Below are 27,827 nucleotides of genomic sequence, written 5' to 3'. Positions count from 1 at the left end.
GATAAAATGATCCAGCAGCAAGAGTGGCTGTTTCCTTTTCCTCCATGCCCTGGGAATGGCAGATCTCTGATTTCTCCAGGTCTCCTGGGAGCAATTCACTGAATCATTAACTTTGGCAAACAAAGGTTGTACCTAGTGACCACCCCTCCCACCCCCCCACCCCCTACCCCCACCACCCCCCCTTAGAACACTGCTGTTCCTGTGCCCTGAGGCACCTGAATCCCAAGGAGAGAGATCAGGAAGGGGATGCACGTCCAGGGTCTAGTCACAGAGGAAACCCCAAGATTGAGGGAGCAGAATCTGCTCAGGCTGGGCCCCGGGATGTAGGGCCGCGCAGGAGCCAGAGTATAACAGAAGCTGGAGGGAAAACCAGGGTCTCTGCAGGGAAGACACTCTGGGCCTGGTGTGAGGGGAGAACATTAAGAAGCTCTGAACTCAAGCGGCATGGAGATGGAGGGTCACTATGCACTGAGGGGTGCTCTCAGGAGACCCCTAGACACTGGCCTGGACTCAGCTAGGCAGGGGGCCCACCTCCTCCTGCGGATGATGGCCTCTGCCTTCCTGAAGAAGCTCTGGGCTCCCAGCCCTCCTGTCCCTTTAGCTTAGTCCATCCTCTGGGTACCATGCCGAGGTCTGTCCAGGAAACTGGACCTTGTGCAAGTGACGAGTAAGGGGAGAAGGGGAGCTCGTGGAGTCTGTAAGCCCTGTGAGATTTCTTCGGAACCCTAGCTGAGGGTTTTACAGGGTCTCTAGACCCAGGAATAAAGAGCTATGCCAGGGAAGTGGGGAGGGTCTTGCCATGGCCTCATCGTTAGCCCCAACCTCGTGGTTCCCACACGGCACCCCTACCCTTTCGGTCTCCTGCTGATAGCTGGGGGCCTGACCAGCTAATCCCTCAGGCTCCTTTGGAGATTTGGGATGAATTATGCAGCAGCCTGATTGCTCACCTGCTTCTGGGGATCAGAGGGCGGGGGGCCATGCAGGGCCGTGTCTTCTGTGCAGACATGGGGACTGTAAAGGGGAGGGGTCTAGTCAGAAGACAAAGCAAGCTGCCAGGTGCCTAGGAGAACCTTAGAGACAATTGCCCAGAAGGGCCCGAGCCGAAGATGCGAGCGTCCCCTCTACCGTGCCCCATCCCCTTATATCCTGTTCCCTGTGTCGCTGTTGGGATCACCTTGTTTGGAGTGGCGCTGTGGATGGGAGGGAGGTTAAGAATGCTAGAGCTCGAAAGTCAGACTTCTTGGGTTAAAGACTAATCCACCACTTTCTACTTAAGTAACCTTGGACAAGTTATTTAATCGTTCTGTGTCTCAATCTCCTTACCTATAAAATGGAGATCATGAGTACCCATTCATAGGATTGTTGGGCAGGTTAAATCCATTAAGCCTTTAACTTAGAACAGTGCCTGACATATAGCAAGCGCTCCAAAATGTTGGCTCTTCTGTGCTTGTTTGCTTCCATACTGGAATGTGAGCTCCCCAAGGGTGGGCACTACTACTCGCATTCACCTCTACAGTCCCCAAGTCTAGAACAGTGCCTGTAGGACTGCCACGCTCCCCAGCTCCAGGGAGTGTGCCTCTCGCTGTGCAGAGCACGCCCTGTGTGGTTGTGTGGTGGCCCCGAGTGCCTGACGAATAGTAGACGAGTAACAGATATTTGCTGGTATTTATCCTAATAGGGCTGACACACTCCCCTCCCCTCCCCCCCGCACACATATATCTCACTTGTGCCTCTATTTCCTTTGACAGACGAGAAGGAGGAGAGCGTCCTGGGCAGCATCCCCCTCCTGAGCTTCCGGGTGGCTGCGGTGCAGCCCTCAGACAACATCAGCCGAAAACATACCTTTAAGGTCAGTTGGCCTTCCTCTCCCAGGTCAGGTAGGGGCGGGAGGCCGGCTCTTCTAGAGCATATAAGAATGAAACAGGATCAAGAGCCACCTCCTCAGGAACCCCAAGTGGTAGTACTGGGGGGAGCAGGCAGCAGTCCCTGGGCTCAGTGCAGGCTGTTGTGAGGCTGTGCCGGGACCCCTTCCTCTTCTCTCCCCAGGGTGGGCCTGTAGAGATGAGCTTCAGTGGTACCACAGTCTTTCCTGGGGGAGAATTAGTTATGTGCTGAGGCCGTGGACCCTCTGCCCGGTGGCCTGGCACCTAGGAAATCCCTCACAGCAGAGGCAGGAACTGTGGCCGGGTGGGTTTCTAAGATCCATTCTGGAAAGTCTTCCTCCCCACTTTGGGCCCAGGGAACTAGACCCCCAGTCAAACTTACTCAAAGGGTCTCAGATGTAAGTTGTTCACTACTATTCAGTGTACGGCGCGTTCGCACCGGCCCATGCAAGGGCCCTCAATTTGTCATTTGTCCCCACTTTCCTTCTTATCCCTTTGCCCTTCAGCCCTGCTGCCTGCACCCTGTCCCCTCTCCAGCCCTTGTCATGGGCCAGCACCCTAGTATTTTTGCCACCTTGTAAAATGGGTTTTGTACGCCTGTGTTTTTTAGTTTCCATAAACAACCTGCTCTAATTTAAAAAAAAAAAAAATCTTTGCAGAAAGTTAGGAATTGAATTTCATTATAATTGAAAGCTACAAACCTCACAGAGACACAGTTTGAGGGAATAAGGGACCAGGGAGATGGCCTCACCTGCAGTGCTCAGCGCCACTGCTCGGAACCCCTGGGGGATCTACCCATCAAAGACGGGACTGCAGCTGTCTCATCCTAGGCCAGTGTTTTTCCACATTTAAAAATTCACGGCCCATTAAAAACAATGAAAATTCCGTGCCCTTTTTGTATTTTGTGATGCAAAGATCATAGGTTCTTTTTCATTTTCCAAATATAAAATTATGATCTCAACCATGCATCTTCTTAGTACAAAGCCCTCTCTCCCCCAGTTGAGAATTGCTGTCCAAGACCCTGAAAACCCACAGGTTACTACTCGAGGGCAGCATCTGAGTTCCTGGGGCCCCAGAGACTCTGCCCTTTCTGTCCTTCAGCTCTGGTCACCTGGCCACAGAGAGGTGGGCAGACACATAATGCTGCTCCGGGGAACAAAGAGGGACTTCTTAGGCACATAATTAGTTTCGAGCCTCCAAGGGTCCTGTCTGCAGAATGAATAATCAATAAAACAGTGGCTCCAGGGAGCCGGATTTTAGCTGGGGAAATAGGAACAGGCTGTTTAACCAACAACAAACAGGCCTGCTCTACACAGACACGCACACACCCCCACACAGTCAGACAGCCTGTCTTACCCTTCCCCTCCAGACCTGCGTGCGTGTGCGCGCGCGCGCACACACACACACACACACACACTCCAGCTCGGGAGCTCTGCCGGCAGCCCCGTTAGAACAACGTCCCAGTGACTGACACACCCCTCCATAAACCCCAGATCTCTGTGCCCATCAGCCCCTCTCCTTCCCTTTCCCCTGAGGAGTGCACTGCCTCTTTAAAACCCAACTCGGAGGGCTGTGCTCAGTGGCCCACAAAAGGTTCGGATTGTGGCTATTCAGTGGCCTTTCCCCAGGGAAGGGAGGGGAGATGAGACAGATGGGAGGCTTGTCCTGCTGCGGCCACCAAGCGAAACCCTCAGATGGCCAGTAATGAGCCAGCACTGTTCCCACCCAGCCTGCTGCTGAATGGCCTTCCTCTGTCCCTGCACAGCCCCGTGGGGGCTCTGTGGGCTCGTCCATGGGGGCACCTCCCTCAATTCTCTGGTCCCCTTTCATGCTTCCAGGCTGGTGCCCCCTCCTGGCTCCCCATCAATCACCCTGTCTTTTCCCAGGCCCTCTGCCTTCTCCTGTCACAGCTGTTGTTCCCGTGCCTTTGCTCTCTCCTTGTTTCCCCATGGGTATGTTTTGTCCTCCAGCTTGACCGTGAGCTCTTCGAGTGCTAAGAGCATGTCTTTGCTTTCCCTGTGACTGGTGCCCAGAGCAGAGCTCTGCACACACAGGATGCTCACGGGATGCTTAGCAAAGTAATTATTTGCTGCCACTCCTACCAGCCCTGGACACACCCACTCGTCTCACCTGGGTGTCTCTCCCCTCTACAATAACCCTGTGTTCTCCACCCCAGAGGGCTTGCCTGGGCCCCTGCTCTCCATTTCCCTGTGCAGTTTCGACCCCCAGATCCCTCTTTAAAACTTCACTGGCTTTTCGTCAGCACCTCCCTGTCTCTGCCTACCTGCCGGGCAGCCCTGCTGGAGGGTGGGGACTGGCCGGATCCAGAGGAAGGAGGCCCATCTCTGTCCTTAGAGAAGTAGGATGCCCCCTCACTGGGTAATGGCTCCTGTGCAAAGACACGTGCTGGGGAAGGTGCTGAGGAAAAGTGAAGGTCCGGCTGGGAAAGCACTCGAAGGGTGTGGATTTGACACTGTTGCTTAGGAGAACCCTGGGGCTTGGTCAGAGGAGCCCTGTCTTCTCTCCTTCCAACCCCCAGAGACCCAGGATTTAGCACCCAAGGGGTCATAGGCCAAAGTGAAGTTCATATCTGAGACTCTTAAACACTTTGGGATCTCTCATGTTGAATGGGATGAACAAGGCTAGCTGCTTTTTCTGGGAGATTGGTCTCACCTAGGAAGTGTTCTGAGACCCCAGAAAGAATCGAGCACTGGAGCGTCTTTTCCTCTTGGACCCTCCGCATCAAACAGATGCATCAGTTAAGGCCAGAGCAAAATCTCGAGTTGTTTACAGTTGCAGGGCTGGTCGGGAACAGAGCTAGGATTAGCACTGGGCTGCCTGCCCTGCCTTCTCTCCTCGAGCAACCCAGGTTTGCCGGGTGCACGCTGTCCACCCCCACTCCTGGTGGGCTGACCTGAGCCTTGCTGGGTGCCGTGGTCCCAGTGGTGACACTGAGTAGAAGGGGCTAGTCTGAATAGCTCCCCACTTCCCTCTGTTCCTCGACATTCCTGTCACGTCTCCTGTCTCTCCTTCTGGTGTTCGGTTGACCTGTTCTCTGCTTCTCCTCCTTCTGGCCGCGTGAGGACCCCTCCTCTGGACAGGAGCTCGCTTCTGGGTTACCGCCTGCTGCGCCTGCTTGCAGCCGCCAACTAGGTAGCGTGCTCTGACCGTCTGTGCATGCCCCCCGTGTGCCCGCGCTGTCCCGCTGCGCGGAAGAGAGTGCCAGCTTCTCAGAGGCTGAGCTGGGGCCGAGACTGGCATGTGGTTGGGGTAGGGGGGCATCTCTCCCGGGCACGGGGTAACTGCCCTTCAAAGCAAGCATGGAATTTGATGGGAGAGCGGGCAAGGTAATTGTCCCTCAGGTGGGGCAGGTCAGCTTACCTGCCTGTTGGGCTGCCTAGTGGTGTCCAGAGAGCTAGTCGAGGCAGATACGTGGGTGCCAGCTGGGGCACTTGGGACAGCTGGGGGCCTCCTCACATTGCCCCGAGCTCCGTATGGGGCGAAGAGCTGCAGGTCAGGGGAATGACCTGCCTGACCACCTGCCCTGTGGGCATGGGTGTATTCTCCCCACAGGTGACTGTGTGCTGGGTGGACGAGGCTGGGGACAGTTCCACGCACTGCCTCTCCCCACAGGCTGAGCACGCCGGGGTCCGCACCTACTTCTTCAGTGCCGAGAGCCCCGAGGAGCAGGAGGCCTGGATCCAGGCCATGGGGGAGGCTGCCCGAGTACAGATCCCCCCAGCCCAGAAGTCAGCGCCCCAAGCTGCACGTCACAAGTGAGTGCCGGGGACCGGGCATAGGTGTGAGGACTGCTATTAGAGAGAGAGGAGGAGTGAAGAGGTGCCCATCTCTGTGCCCTTGCTGAGCCCAGCACGTGGACTTGAACCTCTGAGAACATGTGAACCAACTCCTTGCCTCCCAGCAGGGAGGCTGGCTAAGTGAATTCGGAGCCTGTAGTCTCTTTTCCCCTGGGCAGCTCCTCCTCTTCTCTCTGAGCTGGTGGAGGCCAAGAGAGAAGCCAGGTTCCATGCGGGCCTGGCCAGGAGCCAAAGACCAGGGTCATTCACTCGTTTTGTTATGCATACAGCCTTTGTGGGACTCAGGTTTGAATCCCAACTTGAACACTTGCCCACTGTGTGACCTGAGTGTAAGTTACTTAACCCCTGACCCTCAGAGACAATAATTATAATCCTACCTCATAGGGTTGTTGTGAGGACTCAATAGTATGGGTAAAATGACTGACATGCAGCGAGCACTCAGCACGTGACGCTCCTGTCACTTCACCCCGTCATCGCCCGCAGTCTCAGCACCTGTCTGTACTTGAACTGGGCATTGAGTCTTAAGTTAGATGTTAGCAGGGATCCAGCAGAAGGAAGTTTTACAGTATAGACTCCAAGTCCGTGTACCTGTCTTGAAAACGTTTACCAAGCAGTGTCTCAACAAGGATGCTTGACTATGTTGAATTGGAGAAGGTGTAGCGAAAACATTGTCATGAGATTCCATCTTTGCTTTGACCAAGGGGTGGAATTCCAGAACTTCACTCCTTCTTTTCATAAATATTTACTGTAGATAGAAATGTGTATAGGGTGCTAGGAAAACAAGGTAGGAAAAGTCTGACAAGCTCCTACCTCATGGAGCTTATACTCTCATAGAAAGTCCTAGAAGATGCTTGTTCGGGAGGGGAACTAGCTTCTCTCTATGCCTGTGAAGTTGGAGGCAACGGCTTCAGCCCCTGGTGCGCCTGCCATGTTTGATCTCACACAGTCCTACCCAGCCTGCCAACGAGGAGCCCAAGACTCGTGGAAGTTAAGTAACTTTCTAAAGGAGAGAGGGCTGACCTGTCACAAACCTCTGTAGCTGAGACACCAAGGATGGTTCCGATTATGCGTAGTGTGTAGTGCACACCAAGTGACGGGGGCTGGATCAGGAACAGACTACAGGAGACACCTAGTCTGGGTGAGGTTAGTCTCGGCCATAGCTAGGAGGCTGGACTCAAGGAGTTTCAGCAGAAGGGAGCGGCGGGTGACACACAAGGAGGAGACCAGCAGGGCAAGACGAGCACATGTGCACAGGCAAGCTTGGATTACGCTTTATAATTGCCCAGGCTGGAGCAAGTCTATAAAATGGTAGGATTTAGGGAACAGAACTGGAATTCATTGAACCCTGTTTCCATCACTGCCTTCCTGTCCATCCTTCTCCACTCCTCTTCTTCCCAGTTTCCCCCCACCTGAACTCCACGCTGGGCTGGAGTCCCTTACAACATCTCCCTTGGCATCCCACAGCCACGAGAAGCCAGACTCTGAGAACATCCCACCCAGCAAACACCACCACCAACCCCCCCAAAACAGCCTTCCCAAGCCTGAACCAGAGGCCAAGACTCGAGGAGAGGGTGATGGCCGAGGCTGCGAGAAGGTGGAGAGGAGGCCTGAGAGGCCTGACGTCAAGAGCGAGCCTCTGGTGAAAGCCAATGGTGTCCACGCTGGACCAGAACCAGCCTCAGACCCGGGCAGCCCTTACCCTGAGGGCCCAAGGGTCCCAGGAGGTGGGGAGCGGCCCACCCAGCCCAACGGCTGGCAGTATAGCTCCCCGAGCCGGCCGGGGAGCACAGCTTTCCCACCTCAGGACTCAGAAAGTGGGGGGCAACGGCGGAGCTTCCCCCCACGTGCCAACCCCGACAAAATCGCCCAGCGCAAGAGCTCCATGAACCAGCTTCAGCAGTGGGTGAACCTGCGCCGAGGGGTGCCCCCTCCTGAAGATCTTCGGAGGTGAGGCCTGGTGGGGTGGGGTGGAGTGGGGATGGCGTTCCGGCTGGGGGCTGGGGCTGGGGGAGTGACAGGGAGGCACCCTCTGTTGGAAACCTTCTGGAAGCCAGGCTGAATTGGGAAACCAAGAAAACCCCAGGATTCCCTGCTTGCCCAGATGCTTACTAACCCCATGGTTCCCTCTGTAGAGTTTGCCCCCTGCCCCTGATTCTTGCTGTCTCTGCCTACTTCAGAGGAAGGGACAGAGCACCCAGTGCCTCCCACAGGACGCTGGGCGGCCTGAAGCATGCAGGCAGTCGCAGCGAGGGCCCTTTAAAGCTGTCCAGCCAGACGTCCGTCCGTGCTTCCCACCCTTGCACAGCGTCCAGTGTCTCTACCAACGCGAGACTCACTAACTGCCAAGGCAGCTCACTGCGTCTTTGAAGCTCTAACTGTTTGCAAGCCATTATTTATAAGCAGTTTTTTAAAAAGAAAACCATTGCCACTCATTGGCCCTAGTTCTTCCCAATAGACCGATTTACTTCTTTATCCAGTGACTGGCTCTCAAATATTTGAAGACATTTATTGGACCTGATTGTGTTCATCAGGGCAAGGGGGGCTGCCGCTCCTTCCCTGGGGGTCTGGGAGGGCAGCTCACTGTGGTGGTCTGCCCTGCCCTGGGGAGAGCGCCTCACTAGGGTTGAGTCCCAGGAACGGACTGGTTGGCTCCTTGACAGGATCATAAAATCAGCGAAGGCATCCCTTTGTCCCTCCTCCGTTGTCCCCCTCCAGGTGCCTGGTACACTCTAGTGTTCTCTCTGCTCTCAGCCTCTCTGGAAAGAATCTGATAAATTGGTTCATGCTGAGATAGAGATGGCTAATAAGGCTTAAAGTTTCTCCCCAGGGAGACAAAGAGACAAAGATGGAAGCTCTGAATGGTGAAATTTCTGGCCTCAGGGAACTGGTTGAGGGGGAGAGCTTTGAGGACAGGTCTTTCCTTGCACTTCTGGAAACAAGCCTCCGTGCCTGGGCAGTGGGCGCCCCCGTATGCTCGCAAGGTCAGCCTAGGGCACCATTCACCTCGTCAGACCCCACTCTAGGCTGGAGGACAAGGAGGAGGGGCTGGGGCACAGGCAGGTGGCTGGGGGCGTGCCCATTTTGTCTGGCTTCCTTACAAAGTCCTCTCTGTCTCAGTCCCTCTAGGTTCTACCCTGTATCCCGTAGGGTCCCTGAGTATTACAGCCCCTACTCCTCCCAGTACCCTGATGATTACCAGTACTACCCGCCAGGCGTGCGGCCGGATAGCATCTGCTCCATGCCGGCCTACGATCGGATCAGCCCACCCTGGGCCCTGGAGGACAAGCGGCACTCCTTCCGGAATGGAGGCGGCCCCGCCTTCCAGCTGCGTGCGTGGAAGGAGCCTGCCGGCTATGGGCGGCAGGATGGTACCACCTGGATCCCCAGCCCCTCCCGGCAACCTGTCTATTATGATGAACTGGATGCCGCCTCCGGCTCCCTGCGACGCCTGTCCTTGCAGCCCCGTTCCCACTCTGTGCCCCGCTCGCCAAGCCATGGGTCCTACAGCCGCGCCCGCATTTTCTCCCCCATCCGCTCACCCAGTGCCCGTTTCGAGCGGCTGCCACCTCGCAGTGAGGACATCTATGCTGACCCTGCTGCCTATGTGATGAGGCGATCCATCAGCTCCCCCAAGGTGAGCCACCAGCCTTCCCCTCCTTCCTCAGCCCCTGAGATCCCCCAGAAGCCTAAGACGATCTGCTGAGAAGAGGTGGGGATGCAAGGGCATCTGGGGACATGGGGTCACTGGGCTGTGTCAGCAGGACCAGGGATGCTGCCCAGGGGAAGCCACTGGCCCTGCGGTTCTGTCCACAGGAGAGCTGCCTTGGGGGATTTGCCTTGCCCCTGAGTAGAAACACTGCTCTCTGTGCCCATCCCCAGACTGTACCAGGAGCCCTAATTCTATATAAGAGGACAGAGAGGGTTCTATCTTTTCAAATCTTGAGGACCTGGACAGATCACTGCAAGGATATTGCAATGGTTAAAGGCTGTCCATTTTAGTTTGAAATCTGCTCCGGGACAGGTTACAAACATCCCTAACCTTGAACTTCAGTTGGTGGGGAAGTCCATATCCCAGCCGGACCCCCTCACCTCTCCAATCCCCTTTCTCTTCCAGTATGATTACCTGGGAGACAGGCGGCCAGTCCCTGCAGGACTGTTCCCCTACAACTACCCACCATCCCCCACGGTCCACGATAAGATGGTACGTCCTCTCCTCCCACTCCACTTCCCCTCAGGACCCCTCCTCCCAGGGCGGGGCCAACCTAGGGCAGACGCAGGGATGCTCTGTGCCCAGTGCCTGGCCCGTCTGGTCTTTAACAGCCTCTGGATACCTCCTCCCTCTGGCCTGGACTCTAACACCAATATAGAGAGTGGTGTCAGTTACCCCTCCTCCTCTGTGACACAGGGCAGAGGAGCAGGGACAAGATCTGGAAGCGTGAAATGTCCCCATTCTCTCAGTCTCAGAACAACTCCTCTCCAGCATGCAGAGGGGCCTGGACAGGGTGCTTAGGCTATGGGCTGGGAAGAAAAGTTAAGCTAGAGCTCCCAAAGCAGGCATGATCTTCTAGTCTTCTTACCCCTAAGCGTACTTGCTTCAAGCTTGTCCTTGCCTGGAATGTCACTTTGGGGGAAAGAGACTAGAAGCCGGATTGAGGAAGAAAAGATTTTCCATTCTGTGTCTCCTCCTACTTTCACTCCCCTTTCTACTTGTGTCTCTTCCGGGAATTTGTTCTCCTGAGGATTTTGGTCTCCGCCTGGAGAACTCGATGCAGATGCTCAGCCTGGGGAGCTGGGGAAAACCACTGGAACCAACAGGCAGAATCCTTGTCTCCAACGGCCTGTCACTGGCCCCTCTCTCTGAGTCTTCTCTGCCGGTGTCCAAACTCTATAGCCAAGACACACAGCAAATGCACCCATCTGGAAACAGTGGATTTTCCAGAAAACTCAGAAAAAGCTCCAGGAAGTGCTGACTAGATGGCTTCAGTGGTGCTTCCCTCTCCCAGGGCAGGGCCAGGCCGACCCAGGAGCCTCGGAGTGTGTCGCTTCTCTCGCTGGGCTTGTCCAGCAGACAACCTCTGTGGCTGCCCGCACCCTTCCCCCCTCCCTTCCCTAGACTCCTCAAGGCCAGAGAGGCCTCTGTTTGTCGCTGCCCAGCTAACTCTTAACTGCTTTGCTTCCTTTTTATTGTTTTCTTTTGTCCTGTTCCTGTTTGTTTGTGTTGCCGTTGGGCCTCGGGCTCCGGGTAGGATGAACTTTTAGACCTTCAGTTGCAAAGAAACCTAGAGTATTTGGATCAGCAGGTAGGCAGAGCTGGTGCCCCTTACCATCCCCCTGCCCTCCCTTCACGTCTCCCTGCTCCTCCCCGCCTTCTCATCCCCCATCCATTTGACAACCTTTGTTGGCAAAAACCGGGACACAACAAAGTGGCTTATATTTTGGTTTGCACCTTCACACCCCTTCTCAGCAAAGCCCTTTAGGGCAGCTGGGAGTTTCCTGGGGAAAGGAGAATTGTAAATTACCACATGAATAATTAATGTCACCGCCTATTTGTTCGACCCAGATGGAACTGCCCCCAGGGGGCAGACGGGAATTTGCATTTTTGCTGGATAGAGTTGCAGAGACAGGGAGGAGCTCTGTGCTGGGGCCTAAGAGGCTAAGGATTTAGTTCAGCCTGAATCTGGGAAATTAGCCTATCCTATTCCACAGGTTGTGGTTAAACTCCACATTTTGTAAGCGAAGGACCACAGACCTGCCCTCCACTGATTTTTTAAATTATGGTAATTCGGTATATATGTTAGTTCCTCTGCAAAGTTCTTTTGTATGCACGGCTCATGTTTTCCTGAGAACTCAGTGCTGTAGGCAGAGAGAGTGTCATCAATCCAGTGTTACAGATGAGCACCCTGAAGAGGCAATGAGTGTCCCCATGTGATGAAAGCAATCGGCTGCCTGGCTCTCACCTTTGGCTACCTTGCCTTTTGAGACTAAGGAGGCTGTGATACTGGGTTTAGACAGGCCAGGGGTCAATATGCTGGGCAGTTTATATGAGCACATACTCATATTCAGATCTGTGCTACAAATCATGGGGGACCTGGATGTGTACCAGATCCAGGTGGAGGCGGCCTGGGGTGGTGGAAAGAATAATGTTAGTAATAATAATAATAATAGTGGCAACACTTACCGTAATGGGATGCTTCCTCCATGCCCTGCACCATTCTAAGCATTTCACAGATCCTAACCCTTATAACAACTCTGCAAGGTAGGTATTGTTATTATCCCCGTTTCGTAGGGGATATGATGAAACTAAAGCCCAGAGAGATCAAATAACACGCCAAGGACACACAACCAGTGAACAACAGAGCTTGGATATGACTCTGAGCTTTTGACTCGGTTTACAGCTGAGGAAACATCTAACATGTGAAGAAGCTGGGGTTGAACCTCATCAGGATGATTTTGTGCTCTTAACATTGTAGAGAGAACCATAAACTTGGTATCAGAGGACGTGGCTGCAAATGCTGGTGGTTCTAGTCACAAGCCGTGTGACCGTTACCTCACAGGGTCTCCGTGTCTCAGTGAGGTCCTCCTCATGGGAGCCCTTGGGTACTGGGAAGCATGATATACACATTTTAATCAGCAGTGATGGCTCCTGGCCCTCAAGAACATTGCATCTTAGTCCCAGAAGGAGCATGTGGTGTTGACACCGTAAGCATTCTAGTCCGTGTGGGGATGACTCCCGGCAGGCCCTCCTCCCCGCAGCCCATCCACACTGCTGGCTTTCCAAGCATTCAGTGCAGATGGCAGGGCCCCTTCCTGGGGGCTTCTTCCCTCACAGAGGGGCTGGGGGCTTCAGAAATAACCTTTCAGAGGACCTCTTCCTAGATAAACGATAATACTCTTAAAAGGCAGTCTTGTATGATAAGAAGAGTCCAGAACATAGTCAGACACTGCACTCTAGTTCCAGCTGTGCCATTTACAGGGATTTTTTTTTTTAAACCTTGGTCTCTCTGGGTCTTTGTTTTCTCAATCATGAGACGGACGTTGTAGGACCTGCCCTTTCTACCTCACAGAGTTATTGGGAGAGTCGAGTGAGAATGTATATGAGAGCACTTTGGCAGGCATTGATGAGGGCTAGTGATTGCTACTATGATTATTTTATTGTTCTTTTTCTTCCAAAACTCAAAAATATTAATTGACCACTCTTGACCCCAGTGCTGTGTATAAGGTGCTGGGTTAGGTGCTTTCTCACGAAATTTCTCTAACGTTTCGGAGAGACAGAAGGTGGCACACAGGAATCCTCCTAGAGGCAAGGCCCACATGGGCTGAACGATCCTGAAAGCCATAGCATGTGTGGGGGCAGGCCAGGGTGAGAAGACCCCTGCTTCCTCTATTGTTTTAGATCTACTGGTTGGGGAAGGAATGAGATCTGTGGGTGACCAAGAAGAGCCTGGGCCTCCCTTGCCCCCTCAAAGCCTGATGTGTTGGTAGATCTGCCTTGTCCTCCACACATACACATAAACACCACACACAGGACACACAGGTATGACACACAGGCAGCCAACATAAACATACACATACCACATACAATCACACATACACCACACTGGCACACCCCATACACAACAAACACAATCTCATCCACACACACACGCACGCACGCACATGCGCGTGCACAGGCTCTAAGAAGATAAGCACTGACTTGAGTTCAGATCCTTACAGAAAATGTGGTTGATATACTGTTGACTTTTAACCATTTTGCAAAGACTCAACCTCATATTACAATTGCTCTTTTAAAAGCCTTTTAAATCACACTTTATATCATAGAAAAAATTCCCAACTGGGCTAAAGAAGTAGCAAAATCAGATCCTAGGAAAGCCCTTTAAAATGCTCTAGAGCCTGTGAATGGGGGTGGAGGGGTGCCCCTCGCCCTGTCTTGTACAGCGCGCAGAAGCAAGGCTGCTTTGGGGCTGCCGCCTAAACAGGGCAAGAGGGAAATAGATGTGGGTCCAACAAAGATTGGGAAGACAAGGGCAAAAAACGTGGGGGTCCCCTGAACTGTGACCTGAGAAGATCTGCCCTAAGGTGGCTCCGTCCCGTCCCTTACTCACTGCCCCTCCCCAAGAAGCTTTTCCTGCACAACTCCCCTCTGTCTTCTGCTGCCTTCTCCTGGAGATCCATTGAGTTAAAGGGACATGGCCAAGGACACTCCCTAATATGTTTACATTTGACGCTGTCACACTGGAACCAGTGGGGGAAATGATGGCATTCCTGGTTGATTTGGTTGGCTCGTCCTCCCTCCCTCCCTGTCCCTCTCCCTCACCCTTCCTCTGTCTCTTTCGTTTTCATCTGGCAAATAGTCTTTCCCCCTCCATGTTCCTGATGATCCTTGAAGCATAAGGATAACGTGTTGGGAGAGCAGTGTTCCAATCTCTGGTGTCCCTTTAACGTGGCTTACTTGCTTTGGCCTCCTTGTTTGCTCCCTGGCGCCATCCCAGATTGGCATGGATGCTACCAGCCCAGCTCTGGAAACCGTGTTTAGCAATACTTTCTACTCTAGAGCAGAGGTGGGCAGGGTTTGGGAAGAGAGACCTGTGCCTTCCCAATGTGACGGCCCATCCAAAGAGCCGGGTCACATTTTCTTTAACGTTGTTTCATTTAGTTCAGATTTTGGGAGATCGGACTTTCCAACTGCCTGTGTGGTCTTTGACCAAACCAGTGTGAGAAATGAGAGCCGGCCTAATGGGATGAGACCCACCACACTCAGGCGCCCTGGGGAGGTGTCACTGGGCTGGGGCCTCTTCAGAGCCACAAGCGAGGGCACGGTGGCCTCCCAGGTCCCTTCTGTGGGCTTTCCTCAAGGGCAACTTCAGTGCGGGTCCTGAGATGGAGTTCACGAGGGGTGAGTGATGGGCAAGGCCAGGCAGAGGATGCTGGAGGCCTCAGGAGGAGCTGTCCTTTCCTGTTTCCTGGAAAGCAAGCACAGGCGGGCGTGGGGAGACATCTCTCTGTGGGTCTGAGTTTGAATCGTCTGTTCCTTCCTCTGCTGCAGATGAGTGAGAGTGAGACTCTCATCAGTATGGTGAACCGCATGGTGGAGAACTCCTCCCCCAGGGCCCAACTCTTCATGCAAGTAAGACCTCTGCCTGGCAGCATGGTCCCTGTCAACACCATTTTTCAGCTGCTTGTGCATGGTCGCGTCCACCCATCAGGGATGGGTCCACTCCGCCTGCTCACCTGCCAGGCCTCATCTCCCAGGCTCAGCCTGGCCTCCCTCCTTTCTTTTCACTGTGTCTCCCCCATTCTTCACGTTCATGGGTGAACCCAGGCCCGTTTCCCAGGCCATCGAAATAGCCCGCACTGACATCTCACGCCATGCAGGGATCACAGGCTGCTTTTTAGCGTTCAGGACTTCTCTTTCATGTTTGGGTCTTCTTAACAGTTGTTGGGGTGAAGGACACGACGGGTGTGATATGGAACCGTCCAGCGACAGAGTTGTGTAGAGTGTGCTCTCATTGCTGCATGTGTCACCAAGGGCAGGCGCCTTTGCTGGACTCAGAGGCACTTCTGGTTGAGGCACAAGCCCTGGGGCTGGCATTCCATCTAGTAGGGTGGTCGTTCTCAGATTCTTCCAATGCTCATTCTGTTCTCCCAGGTCTTATCCTTATCAGAACAGCCAGGACTTAACTCTTGTTCTCATGGTTGTTACCAGTAAGCCATTTGGGAGCTACACAGCCCTGGAGCCCCTCTTGGCAGTAGATTTTAGACCTTAGCGGAGAGGAGATACAGAGCACGAGTGAGCAGCATCTCTACCTCCAGAATCAGCCCAGGACGGTTGGGGCGGAGCTTAGGCCGGGCTGTCCCACGCTTTCCGCTTTCCGGCCAGGGGGCAGAGCACTATAGCTCAGCCCAGGTCCCCAGAACAGATGCTGCCTGAGGCGATGGGACTGTGGTCGGTGGCAGGAACGGAGCGAGACTGTCAGCGCTCCCGTCCCTGCGTGCCCTGCCCGGGCTGCCCTCTGCTGTGGTAACCGGCCTCCTGTTCCTGCAGGTCCCTCCATACCCAGAAGTGTTCCGGGACAGCCTCCACACCTACAAGCTAAACGAGCAAGACACAGATGTAAGAACAACTCTCCCGCTGCCTCTGTCCACTCCAGCCCCTCCCGCTGCCCTTCTCATCCTCACGCTCCTCCGTGGGGGCTTCTCCTCCGTCCATCTCTCATCTCCTGTGGCCCTTCATACATTTCATTCCTGTCCTCTCTCACCGCAAAGACAACATTCTGCCTGGGCCTCCTCTTGTTCTAACCACTCACCCCTACCTCCCACCATGGCTGTGTGTGTTTCTCCACTGAGTTCGAGGCCCTCTTATCTACAGCGCTGGCTTGTGCTTATTTCAGGAGCACAGACTTCGTTAGGAGGTAGAGCATGTAGTCCCCAGGTGCCTGGAAAGAAGAATGAGGCCTGGCTCCACCCTCAGGGAGCTTCTGGGCAGTGGGAGGCCCAGGGAGCAGCAGGCGGCAGCACAGGATTCATGTGCTGAGCGGACTGTAACAGGGTCTGCAGGAGTGCGGGGTAGGGGGACCGCGTGGGCTGCTGGAGGCCGGGGACAAAACAGGTGGCACGTGAGCCGGGCCTTGAAATAAAGGGCCCAGAGGACAAGATTTGGCCCACTAGAAAGTAGCCAAGCGGGTATTTGAGGAGTGGCATGGATAAAGGTGTGGACGCAGGAAAGCACAGGTCTTCCCAGAAGACAAGTTTGGCCTAACCTGCCTTGCCTAGGTAGCAGATCTGCCCGGCAGGCAGGGGAGACGCTCTGTACAGGCAAGGACCAGACCTCAGAGGGAGCCACCGTCAGCCATCCTGAGGCTCTGGAAGGAGGAGGGGAGATCAGGGTCCTGTGGGACTAGGGAACCAGTTTACATTGTTCAGCGGTTTTGCTAAGACTGTTGTTCAGAAACCGGCCTGTGTCTCTGATTCATACACACCTGGAGGCCCAGGAGGCGAGGCTGTGTTATCTCCTGAACCTCTTGTGAATGGGAACCCCAAGAGGATGGGAGTGCAGAAGCTTAACGTTTGGCTCTCAGCCCTCTCCCCTCTCAAGCTGACTCGTTTCCTCAGAGAATAAATTTGTCTCCTCTCCCAATGGGTCTTTGGAGAGTCCCCCGAGGTGAAGACCATCTTCCTGTTCCCAGGAGCCTCCAAGGTCAAGGTGAAGGCCCAGGGTTCCTTGGCAGGGAAGACGAGGTGGTATCCAGAGGCCAGGCCCTGCCAACCCAATTCCCAGGTCCCCATCAAACCGTGTTCTTCACTCCCTTCTTTCTCCCTCCCTTCCCCCTTGGGGCCCCCAGAAGCTGCTGGGCAAGTTGTGTGAGCAGAACAAGGTGGTGAGGGAGCAGGAACGGCTGGTGCAGCAGCTCCGAGCTGAGAAGGTGAGAGCCATGGGGTGGCCCTGAGTGGGGCAGACGGGGGGGCTGGCCCAGAGAAGGTGTAGATTGCTATCTCCATCCTGACTAAGCTGATGAAGATTTGCCCCTCCTTAAATTTCTGTCCTGCCCTTAATCAGACCTGCTGAAGCTCTTCTGGGGACCTCAGCCAGTGTGAGGGAAACCTCCACTAAGCTGCCTGGTTGAACCCCTAGGGCTCAGGCCTCTGCTGCTGAAAGCCCAGGAGAGGAGCTATGAAGGCCGCTCATAGCCATTCCCCTGCCTTTCTTCAGGAGAGCCTGGAAAGTGCCTTGATGGGGACCCATCAGGAACTGGAGATGTTTGGAAACCAGCCTGCCTACCCAGAGAAGCTGCTACACAAGAAGGAGTCGCTGCAGAACCAGCTCATCCACATCCGGGTGGAGCTGTCTCAGGCAACCACGGTAACCTGGGAGCTGGGTGTGCGCTCCCACCCTGGCCAGCACCTGCAAGGGGGAGCCACCCTCCCAGCTGTGCTCCTCTAATTCCTGTTCTCCTCTGACGGCGAGAGCAGGGTGCTGTCTGCGAGAGGGATAAACAAAGACCTTAACACTGCCTTACAAAGAGGCAGCAAATGTGCCAGCCCGCTCATCCCATTGAGTCTCCACCAGGGAGACTGGCTTGTTTCCCACAAGCCGTATCTGCACCAGGATTCATTCAGGACAAAGTGAAGTTGAGGGCCACTTATTTCCTTGGCTGCTCTAACAGCTTTGCTGCCCACCTTTTCCACTCCCCTGGAGAACCAGGATACCGGCAACACGCCACCCTGGTTACTTCCCAGCAGGCACAGGGCAGACCCTCTGACACAGAGAGCAGCAGCAAAAGCCCCAGGAAATTGTGGCCCAGAGGGAGGAAGGTCTCTAACCTCCAGAGAACAGGCACCCCCAGGTCTTTCCTTTTTTGCCCTCTACTCTCTATCACCCAATCTGGGGAGAACAGGAGGGGTGTGAGAGTGAGATTAGCCCCTTTGGGCCTGCCTGCCATCCAGAGAGGATTCCATTTTCTCTCTGTTTGGGCATGCAGTAGGCTGGGCTGTTGCACCTCCTAAAAGGCCAGTGTTTGGCTGTCATCAGAATGTCTCAGCCCAGGGCCCTCTCCCGTCCCTCTGGTACCCGGGCCCCAGGCCCTGAGGCAGGACGAGGAGGGGCGGATTGGCAATTGCAGCTTCTCAGTAAGCCCTCCCCTTGCAGGCCCTGTCGAACAGCACCGTGGAGTACGAGGGCCTGGAGGCAGAGGTCTCTGCCCTGCACGACGAGCTCTGGGAGCAGCTCAGCTTGGACTTTCAGGTGAAGAGGCCCACAGGCAGGCGGGGCTGCTGTGTGCTTCAGGCCCTCCTTTGTCATTTTGGCCAAAAGAGACCACGGTGGCTTCCTTTCTTGCTTTAGAAATTTCAGAGACTTATGACCAGGAGTTGGTCCTCAGATGAAAGACAAGGTTCAGGGCCTCTTAAAACAGACTCTGAGTTTCAGGGTGAAGATAATGTGGGATCGTTCTTTAGTTCCATCAAATCATGGGGGAAGAATAAAAGTTGAAGCATGGGAGACTTTAACAGATATACGAATGTAAACAAGATCATGATAAATACAAATCTCTCTCATGACATCAGAAGAGTACGCAGTGTGGGAGCCATCCACCGGGGAATTTTTAGGTGGGAAAGAGGCCTTTCTTTCTGGGATGGGTCAAAAACACTCTGCTTGGAGGCAGGAGGATGGACGTTCCTGGGGCATTCTTCTTCTTTTCCTTCCTCTGTCTTTTCTCTTCCCAGGCTCTGCCCCTTCTCTAGCTCGCTTTGCAAGCCCTGTCTCTCTGATGCAGTTAACACCCTGGTTTCCCCCATTTTCCTCCTGTTTCCCTCCTGGTAACAAAACTTACCACTCAACCTTGCAGCTTGTTAGGTTAGGTTAGCCCCTGGACCAGAGGCCCCAAATGCCACGATGTTCTGTGGGCAAGCCTCACTTTCACCGCAAACATTTTGGGAGGTAGGATAGCGTCATGGTCGAGGGCACCAGCTCGAGACCAGATCCAGATGGTGGCCACACTGCTTACTAACAGATGGTGTTGGGCGTGAGCCTCTGAAGTGGAGACAACCGCTGTCCTTGCCTCGTAGAGGTGTTGTGCAGCCGCAGTGAGTTCATGTGTGCAAAGCACTCAGCACAGTGCCTGGTATAGGCGGGCAGGGTGGGGTGGAGGGCAGCGGGGCGGGGAATGTTAAATAAAAGGTAGCTATTATTTTTCAAAGAGTAGACACTGTAATTGAGTAGAATTCATGCATATCAAACAGTCCCACAGTATGTGAAACAAGACAGTAAACCAGAAGCTCTTGGCCCTGGAAAACAGGCCACCATCAAGTGTCCACCTAGAGGGGTGTTCACTCCAAGACCACCCTGAGCTCCCCTGGGTGGGGGGCGGAATCAGAGGGACAGGTTCTCACTCTCTTCGTTCTGAGGCCACACGTTCACCTAAAAGTGCTCTTTGCTGTGATGACAGAGCCCTCTCCTCCCGCAATTCCGGAAGCCGAAGAGGCAAAGGCTGCCCATGAGAAAGATGAGTGTGCTAGAGGGATGTGCGTGTGTACATGAGCACGGGAAAGCTCCCGCCGGGACACTCCTTGGTAGCCACCTCCTTTGACCTGCTCTCTGGCTGTTCCAGAATGAGGTGCTCAACCGACAAATCCAGAAGGAGATCTGGAGGATCCAGGATGTGATGGAGGGGCTGAGGAAGAATAACCCATCCCGGGGCACAGACACAGCCAAGCACAGAGGTAGGCGCTCTCTCCACCAGCCTCCTGGCTCCTGGCCTCACCAGAAACACCTCCAGTGTCTCTGGTCTCCATCCCACACCTGCCAACTCATACCTCTCCAGGCCTTCACACTGTGCTCAGAGCCAGTCAGGGCCTTCTCAGGGCTCCAGAAATTCCCTCTGCCCAGAATAGACCAGATAGACCAATCAGAGATGCTGTTGCCTCTAGATCCCTCCCCAGAACAGGTCAAAGAGCACCTGCGCCTTCCCAGCCCCTAAGCCCATGGGCCCACTGGTGATCTGAGACCATTACCTTAGTGTCTTCCTTCAGCCCAGGGACCTTGGGCTGGCTTTCTGTGACACCTTTGAGGTAGTGGTGTCATTTCCATCCATTATCTTTTCCTGCCCAGCTCGCTTCTCAACAGCCAACCTGTGAGCCGACCCGTTATAAGTCCCTTCAGCAGGCCCAGGTGGCCCTGAGACCCTAAATCCTCCCCTGCCTTCTCCACCTCCAGAGCCCAGCCACACTCCAGGCCACACCCCTACCCCTTCCCTCATCTCTCTCCTCTTCTGTTTCCCCAAAGGAGGACTTGGCCCCTCAGGCACCTACAGCTCCAACAGCCCCGCCAGCCCTCTCAGCTCCACCAGCCTCACCAGCCCCCTGAGCCCTTTTTCATTGGTGTCTGGCTCTCAGGGGTCCCCCACTAAGCCCGGGTCCAATGAGGTAAGCTGAGATCACGGAGAAGAAGGTGGGTGGGGGAGGGAGGACTAGGTCCCCATTTGCCTGAAATTATACAAGTTCTGTGCCCATCTCTTCCCCAGAGGCCTCCAGTCGTAATGCTTCATCTCTGTCTAAGGTAGTCATTCTCACACCCAGTTTGGTGACCCTCCCTCCAGACTTCTCCTTTACTTGTTCTCATCTCCAACTGTCATCTTTAGTTGCCTTTCAGGGAGGTCTTCCTGAGCACCAGGATGGTTAGCAGAGACCCCAAACACTTAATAGGAATTTAACTCTAGGATTGTTCTGCGGGTGAGAGGGCTGAGGGTTGGTGTGGGGGGCATTTGCCTAGTCAGCCAATCAGCAGGTGTTTTCGGAGGCTCTGCTCTGGGCAAGGGACGGTATGAGACCCTCTCAGGAAGATGCCTGAGGGCCTTCACCCACCCAGCGTCCAATGGGGACCAAGACCCATTCACAGTGAACAGCCCTCCTCTGGAACGTGGTGGCATATGTCTCAATACTGAGCCACGTGGCTCAGACTGTAAATGTTCTGATGTTCCAAAGAGAGGGTGGAACTTAAACTAGGCCATGAAGCATTGGGACAGGTAGAGGAACAAGGGAAAGGCATTACAGGCTGGAGAGCTGGCGGAAGCAAAGGTACAGGGGAGGGGTGTGCCCAATGTGATGGGGAGACAATGAGGAGAGAGCTTCAGAGAAAATGGGGGACCAGTGCACAGGCGGGGGCTCAGTAGAGGAGGGCCTTGTAGGCCAGGCAGGGTTAGCTCTGGAGGTGGAACTCCATCCAGGCGACGGGTGGGAGTTTGGTGGTCCAGGGCCCCACCCCAGGCTCCAGCAGTGTTGTCGTCCGCCTCTGCTAATGCTCTTTTCTTCTGCTCTCACAGTGGCTGCTCTTGTTCCTCCTAATGCTCTGGCTTCTCTCTGCCTCAGGAGCCTGGCCCCCCGCGGCCTCCCCTCCCCAAAGCCTACGTCCCCCTGGAGTCTCCTCCCACCGTGCCTCCACTCCCTAGTGAGAGCCGCCTCTGGCCATACCCCAACTCCCCTTCCTGGCACCGCAGTGGCGAGACAGCCAGGGGTCAGGTACCCAACACCCTTGGGTCCTGGAGGGCAGGGACGGAGGGAGCGGGGCCCGGCAGGAGACCAAGTCATTGTTCCCATCCCAGTATTAATTTTGCCACAGCTCAGCTTCTACTGGTCCTCTGTCAGACTCTGGGATAAGCAAAGGGATGGGTGAGACCCTCATACTGGTCCTCTTTCCCCTTTTTGCTTCCTGTGGACAATGAAAACATGAGTTGCTGCCCTACCCCGTGGCAGCCCGTGGCTGTAGGTGGTGGGTTATGCCCCCCTCCCTACCAGCATGACCAGACGATGGAAATCCAGTGACAGCCCCCCAACCCCCACTGGTGCCATTCCAGTTCCTTCCTGCCGTTGTGCACCTCAGACCCCAATCCTCCCATGCTCTCCCTCTCCCCTTGCCTGTGTCTCTGCCTTGTCTGTGTCCTCTGACTCTCATCAGCCCCTGAAGTGTAAGGATACAGACCCTTTTCTCCCCTGTTCTGGCTCCTTCTCTCACCTGGATCCCTAGGCAAGGTCCAGGAGAAACATGCAGTTAGGCTTGGAAGAGGTTGCATGGTGAGTAGAAAGACTCCTCAAATAGGCTCAGCTACTTACTGGTAAGATGCACAACCCTTGAGGGTCTGCCTAGTGAGGTGGGCAGAGCAGGTATCATTGCCTCGGTTTTACGGACAAAGAAAGGTGATAGGACTTACCCATGCTCTGTAGTTGGGCCAGAGCTGGAGTTTGTGACCTCTGGTCTAGTCTCTCTGTACTCCCCTCACTGAGACTTAATTCTTCATCCCCGTGGGAGGGGATGGCTCAGATGATGTCTGAGGTCCCTTTCTAGTCACATGATTCTGTGATACCACAACCCAAATGCCCTGTTCCTTCCCACAAAGCTCATCTTTTTCTTGTGCTCAAGTCTTGGGTGGGATCCCAACAGAATCCACAGATAGCCTTGGCCTTGTAGCCCCCTCCTGCAACCATTCCTCCTCTGGCTCACAGCAAGTCTGTGCTTTTCGTGTTTGCCAGGAGGACTGGTTGGGCTGAGGGATCTCTCTGATGGGCCTCAACGGAGGCCCTCTTGGAGGCCCTGAGCCCTCATTCCCCAAGAGGACCACACATTGGCCAGTCTTAAGGTGGCATGGGTGGGAGGCTCCAGTGTATCCTTGCCCACTTCCCAGCTGGCACACACAGTTTCCCTGCCCCATGTTTTTTCAAAGGTTTGCACTCCCACCACTGCAAAACAAAGAAACACCACCAGGGACCCAATTCTCGGTGGTCACTCTAGCACCATCCATCCATCTTCTCATCCCTTCTCCCTAGCCCATGGCAAGCTATGAGCAAAGCAAGAAAGACCCCCACCAGACCTCACCCCTGGACACCACTAGAGACATCAGCCTTGTGCCCACCAGGCAAGAGGTGGAAGCAGAGAAGCAGGCAGCTCTCAACAAAGGTACTTCCTGTTCCATCCTCCCCTGGAAGTGAGGCTAAGGGTCAGAGAAGAGCCCAGACAGGTGCTCGCTCACATCCAAGGAGGTGCTTCCCCACCTGGGCCTCTCACCTCCATGGAGGGCAGGACTGAGCCTCTCTGAGAAGCAGGCTGCCCTGTGTCCCTTTTTATGGGACCCACTGGCTACTGTGTCTCCCTGCAGTTGGCATTGTGCCCCCTCGGACAAAGTCACCCGCTGATGAAGGAGTGACCCCGTCGGGGGTGGTGAAGAGGAGTGCCAGCGGGCTCGCCAATGGGCTCTCCTCCCGGGTGAGTGCGCGCCCGCAGGCCCCGAGAGCCCGTGCAGGCCTGAGCGGGGCTGGGAGCCCAGGGGCCTCCGTGTGTCCACCTACCTGTCACTGTTCAAGAAACCCAGGACTAGAGGAGGAAGGTAGAACAAGAAGAAAGAAGGCAAGCGGAGTTCTCCTTCAGGGAGACGTCACGGGACAAGGAAGCTATACATAATAAAGATATAAGAATATTTAACAAAATTATTGTAATGTGCCAGTGATGAAATACAAACTCAAAAGTCAGTGGTCAGAGTCAAATGTGCTGACCAGAGGCACCGTGTTAGTTTCCTGGGGTTGCTAGGAAGTTAACAAAACAAACTTGGTGACTTAAGACAATAGAAGCTTATTCCCTCACCGTTGCGGAGGCCAGCAGTCCAGAATCAAGGTGTCCGCAGGGTCGGTTCCTTCTGGAGGCTTGAGGGAGCCTCATTCCATGCCTCTCTCCTGGCTCTGGCTGTTGCTGGCAATCTTTGGCTTGTAGACGCACCCACACCCCCCCCCAACTGCTGTCTCCACCTTCACATCACCTTCTACTCTACGTGTCTTCTTTTTTTCTGTTTCTTATAAGGACACCCATTATTCGGTTTAGGGCTCACCCTAATTGAAGATGATCTCATCTTGAGCTCCTTAACTTGACTACATCTGCAAAGACCCTATTTCCAAATAAGGTCACATTCACAGGTACTGTGGTTAGGACTTGGATATATCTTTTGGGGTCCACTCTTCAACCCATTACAGGCAGGCTTCCCAGAGAAGGGAAATTTTAAGGGATTAGGGCAGATGAAAAATCTGGGTTGGGGGGGTGAGGCACCAGTCAGAGCCCCGTTCTCCCACTACAGCAGGAGCGCCCCAAGAGTGCTGTGTTCCCTGGCGAGGGCAAGGTCAAGATGAGCGTGGAGGAGCAGATTGACCGTATGCGGCGGCACCAGAGCGGCTCTATGAAGGATAAGCGGAGGAGCCTGCAACTCCCGGCCAGCCCGGCCCCCGACCCCAGTGCCCGGCCCGCCTACAAAGTGGTAACGTCCTCCCAGCCCCCACAGGCATGGCCTGGCATCTGCCAACACTGCCCACGCCCAGGTCCCCACCAGCCTGGCCTGGAGGGGTTGTAGGGAGGGAGGAGGTTTTAGTCAGGGAGAGACCAGGAAGGACCCAAGCTGGGCGCCTGGGAGACCTGGGGGACGCTTGTCCCCCACTGGGCAGAGGAGATACTCCAACAAGTGTTTCCTTTTTTGTGTGTTTAAAGAAAAATAACTCACGAAAAAGGAATGCCTTGACTATTTTGGCTGAAATGAATTATACAAAATTCAGTTAAGAGAGGTTAGTACAAAACCTGCAACCTAGAAGTAGCCGTCACTTGTTTCTAGAGCATTTCCTATGTGCTTAACATTGGGCTGGGGGTTACTGAAGGTAATCATAGCTCAACATCACATGGCACAGTACAAGTCACGATCCGTTTCATGTTATTTCATTTAGTCATTTCAAGGATGCTGGATTAGGAAGTATTACCCCCGTTTTAGAGATAGGGAAAAAAAGTCATGAGAAATTAAGGGATCTCTGGGCCACACAACTATTAAGTGCAGAGCTGGGAGTAGCCCAAACTATTGGCCTAATTTTTCTTTCCATTAAATTTCAGAAATACAAGAAAAATTATGGCCCGTGAGTCCTGCCCTCAAACAGTTTACATTCTAATTGGTGGACTAGAACTTCTAGCATATGAAAAAATTAGAGATCAATATAAGACACACCGATTCAGTTGCCCAAAATATTATATATGGCACCGGATGTGAACACAGGTACAGCAGGATGGGGACAGAAGACAGGGATGAGATTTCACCTTGGGGCCCTTGTAGGCGAGCAGGCTTTGGACAAGCAGCATGGAAGGATAGCTCAGCAGTGGGGCGTGGCCAGGTCAGGCATGTTAGGCAGGGATAGTGAGGACACGGGCATGATTAGGGCTGCCTGGAGGCGTGGGTAGCAGTGGAGGTGCCGCTGGCAGTGGGACAGAGGCCCCGCGTGGTCACGACGGTGCTGCCGCCTAGGTGCGCCGTCACCGCAGCATCCATGAGGTGGACATCTCCAACCTGGAGGCAGCTCTGCGGGCAGAGGAGCCTGGTGGGCAGGCCTACGAGACACCACGGGAGGAGATTGCCCGGCTCCGCAGAATGGATCTGGAGCCCCAGCACTATGATGTGGATATCAGTAAGGAGGTGAGCAGAGTCCAGGAGGGGCCGGGCGGGGGGAACCCCAGGAAGGAATAGAGGCGGTGACCTCGGTCCCTCCACAGCTCTCCACCCCAGACAAAGTCCTCATCCCTGAGCGGTACATTGACCTGGAGCCTGACACTCCCCTGAGCCCAGAGGAGTTGAAGGAGAAGCAGAAGAAGGTGGAGAGGATCAAGACGCTCATTGCCAAGTCCAGGTAACAGGCCTTGGGGTGAACCTCCACTTCCTCTACCCACCCTGGCGCTTAGGGCACCTGGGGCACTAGTGCCACTGAATCCAGTGCCCGGACTCATGCGGTTGGGGTTCCTGAGGCTCCCCAGCAGAGAGCAAATGGAAGCAGTGGTTCCAGGCAGCGGACCGGGCACAGGCACGTGGCAGGGTTGGTGACGCTGCCATCGCTGCCAGAAAGACCTACTGGGCTCGTGCACGCGCTGTCATCAAGACAAACTGATGGGTCGCCCTCCGGTGACTTGTTTTCCCTGTCAAGCCTGCCCTAAATATTCACTTGACCCTTCTAGTTCATTTCTAAATGGTGCAGGTAGGGGTCCCAACACGCGTTTCGCTAGGGTCCCACTCACCCCAGGGGACAGGCTTGCTGGGAACCGGAGCCTGCACGTTCACAGGCCCCTGGATCCCTGCCAACCTCCGTCTGCAGGCCCCCCAAGCCATTCGGACCATCCTGTCCCCCCTCCATCTCTGTGTGTCTGTGCCTCTTTAGTATGCAGAACGTGGTGCCCATCGGCGAGGGGGACCTTGTGGACGTGCCCCAGGACTCAGAGAGCCAGCTGCAGGAGCAGGAGAAGCGGATTGAAATCTCCTGTGCCCTGGCGACCGAGGCCTCCCGCAGGGGCCGCATGCTGTCTGGTGAGACGGGCTGGGCCTCGCTCCGCCAGGGAGACCGGCTGACCAGGCGTAGGGGAGGTAGTGCAGTGCGGCAGGGGGCCAGGGACAGAACAGGGAGATGTTCCTTGAGGTCAGAATGAGCACTTATTGAGCGCCAGGGGCTGTGCTAGTCTCAGGGGGTGCAAAGGGGCCAGAGTTGCTGACATCTGGGAGCTCAGAGCCAGGATGACCCGCCTAGCTGCTGGACAGAGAAATGGCCAGAGGCCATGCGGGGAGCACAGGGAGCCATTCTACCTGGGCAGGTCCAGGAAAGGCCCAGAGAAGAGGCGATAACTGAGCCTGATTGGAAAAGATGCAAGTATGTACCAGTGGTGGAGTGAGGGCCAGGTATTCCAGGGTATTCTCTGACTTCCCATTCGTGCTGCATGCAAATAGCAGGAATGAAAAGGGAAGATGGTACAAGCAGCCAATACAGTCACCACCTTGGCTACTGACCCAAACCCACTTTTCTGCTAAGAAAAGATGAGTACAGGGAACTGACTTCACACTGATACAAAGGCTAGTGGGTCTTAGTGGACCCTATGGGGTTGCAGCCAATAGGACTCACTTCCCCTCAGCTTGAGGAGAAGCACCTCGGAATAGAGGAGAATGTCATTGGGAAGAATAGAAGAGACCCTATGAATGGGAGGCTTTGAGGTGGAGGAAGGACAGTGGTTAAGTCATTAGCATGGGAGACGATATTCCCCACTCCTGAACACGAAAGGTGCTTAGGAGGGAGAGGGAAGGGGGGTGGTTCTGAAGGCCAGTCCAGACGAATGCCCTGGACGGATGCCAGGCTTGTGATGACTTTGGTTGAGTGAGCAGAGACAGGTTGTGCCAGCCAGAGTTATGGTAGCCTGGGCAAGTGTCAGATTAGAATCGTGGCTGGACACACAGAGGAAGGAATGGCGTTTCATGTTGGTGACTTGGAGGGTTTCAGTTTTTGCTCTTTGAGGCTCGATTTCCTCATCTGTAAAATTCAAATCAAAATACCTGTCTGGTGGTGTGAGGATGAAAACAAGGTGAGCTAAGCATCTAGCACCATGTCTGTCACCCAGTAACTGCTCAATAAATGCTAGCCGGCTGTAGTAGCAGTAGTGCTGGTGCTGTGGTAGTATTAGTTGAAATAGCAATAGCTAAAGTAGAAATAGGAATGTTTTGTGGGTTTTCTAGCTATTTTAAATATGGATATTTTCAGAAACCAGAGGGTTTTAGGCTACAGCAAAGGAGATTTAAGTAAGCTTTAAGGAAGAACC

General features: G+C 54.4%; 1 protein-coding gene across 17 annotated transcripts in view; it reads left to right on the top strand.

Annotated features, from left to right (window-relative positions):
• The window catches only part of PLEKHA6 (pleckstrin homology domain containing A6), a 137,659-nt gene that overhangs the window by 100,880 nt on the left and 8,952 nt on the right, over window positions 1–27,827 (top strand). For 8 of the 17 annotated variants that reach the window (XM_060289488.1, XM_060289594.1, XM_060290031.1 and 5 more), the window contains 20 exons: window positions 1,749–1,849; window positions 5,517–5,659; window positions 7,166–7,648; window positions 8,819–9,335; window positions 9,816–9,902; window positions 10,948–11,001; window positions 14,745–14,825; window positions 15,744–15,812; window positions 17,041–17,121; window positions 17,409–17,558; window positions 18,345–18,440; window positions 19,804–19,915; window positions 20,478–20,617; window positions 21,560–21,709; window positions 23,012–23,141; window positions 23,341–23,447; window positions 24,307–24,483; window positions 25,507–25,674; window positions 25,752–25,885; window positions 26,408–26,553. In XM_060289488.1, coding sequence (XP_060145471.1) covers window positions 1,749–1,849; window positions 5,517–5,659; window positions 7,166–7,648; window positions 8,819–9,335; window positions 9,816–9,902; window positions 10,948–11,001; window positions 14,745–14,825; window positions 15,744–15,812; window positions 17,041–17,121; window positions 17,409–17,558; window positions 18,345–18,440; window positions 19,804–19,915; window positions 20,478–20,617; window positions 21,560–21,709; window positions 23,012–23,141; window positions 23,341–23,447; window positions 24,307–24,483; window positions 25,507–25,674; window positions 25,752–25,885; window positions 26,408–26,553 — 3,126 coding nt within the window. Of the gene's footprint in view, window positions 1–1,748; window positions 1,850–2,112; window positions 5,037–5,456; window positions 5,660–7,165; window positions 7,649–8,818; window positions 9,336–9,815; window positions 9,903–10,947; window positions 11,002–14,744; window positions 14,826–15,743; window positions 15,813–17,040; window positions 17,122–17,408; window positions 17,559–18,344; window positions 18,441–19,803; window positions 19,916–20,477; window positions 20,618–21,559; window positions 21,710–23,011; window positions 23,142–23,340; window positions 23,448–24,306; window positions 24,484–25,506; window positions 25,675–25,751; window positions 25,886–26,407; window positions 26,554–27,827 lie in introns of those variants that run through there. The other 9 variants (XM_060289530.1, XM_060290153.2, XM_060290112.2 and 6 more) reach the window with 9 other exon arrangements.

The sequence above is a fragment of the Globicephala melas genome, chromosome 1 (genome assembly GCF_963455315.2).
Source record: "Globicephala melas chromosome 1, mGloMel1.2, whole genome shotgun sequence".
NCBI lineage: Eukaryota > Metazoa > Chordata > Mammalia > Artiodactyla > Delphinidae > Globicephala > Globicephala melas.
The sequence above is the reverse complement of the archived record's forward strand: the minus strand, read 5'-3'. Positions and strand labels throughout refer to the sequence as shown.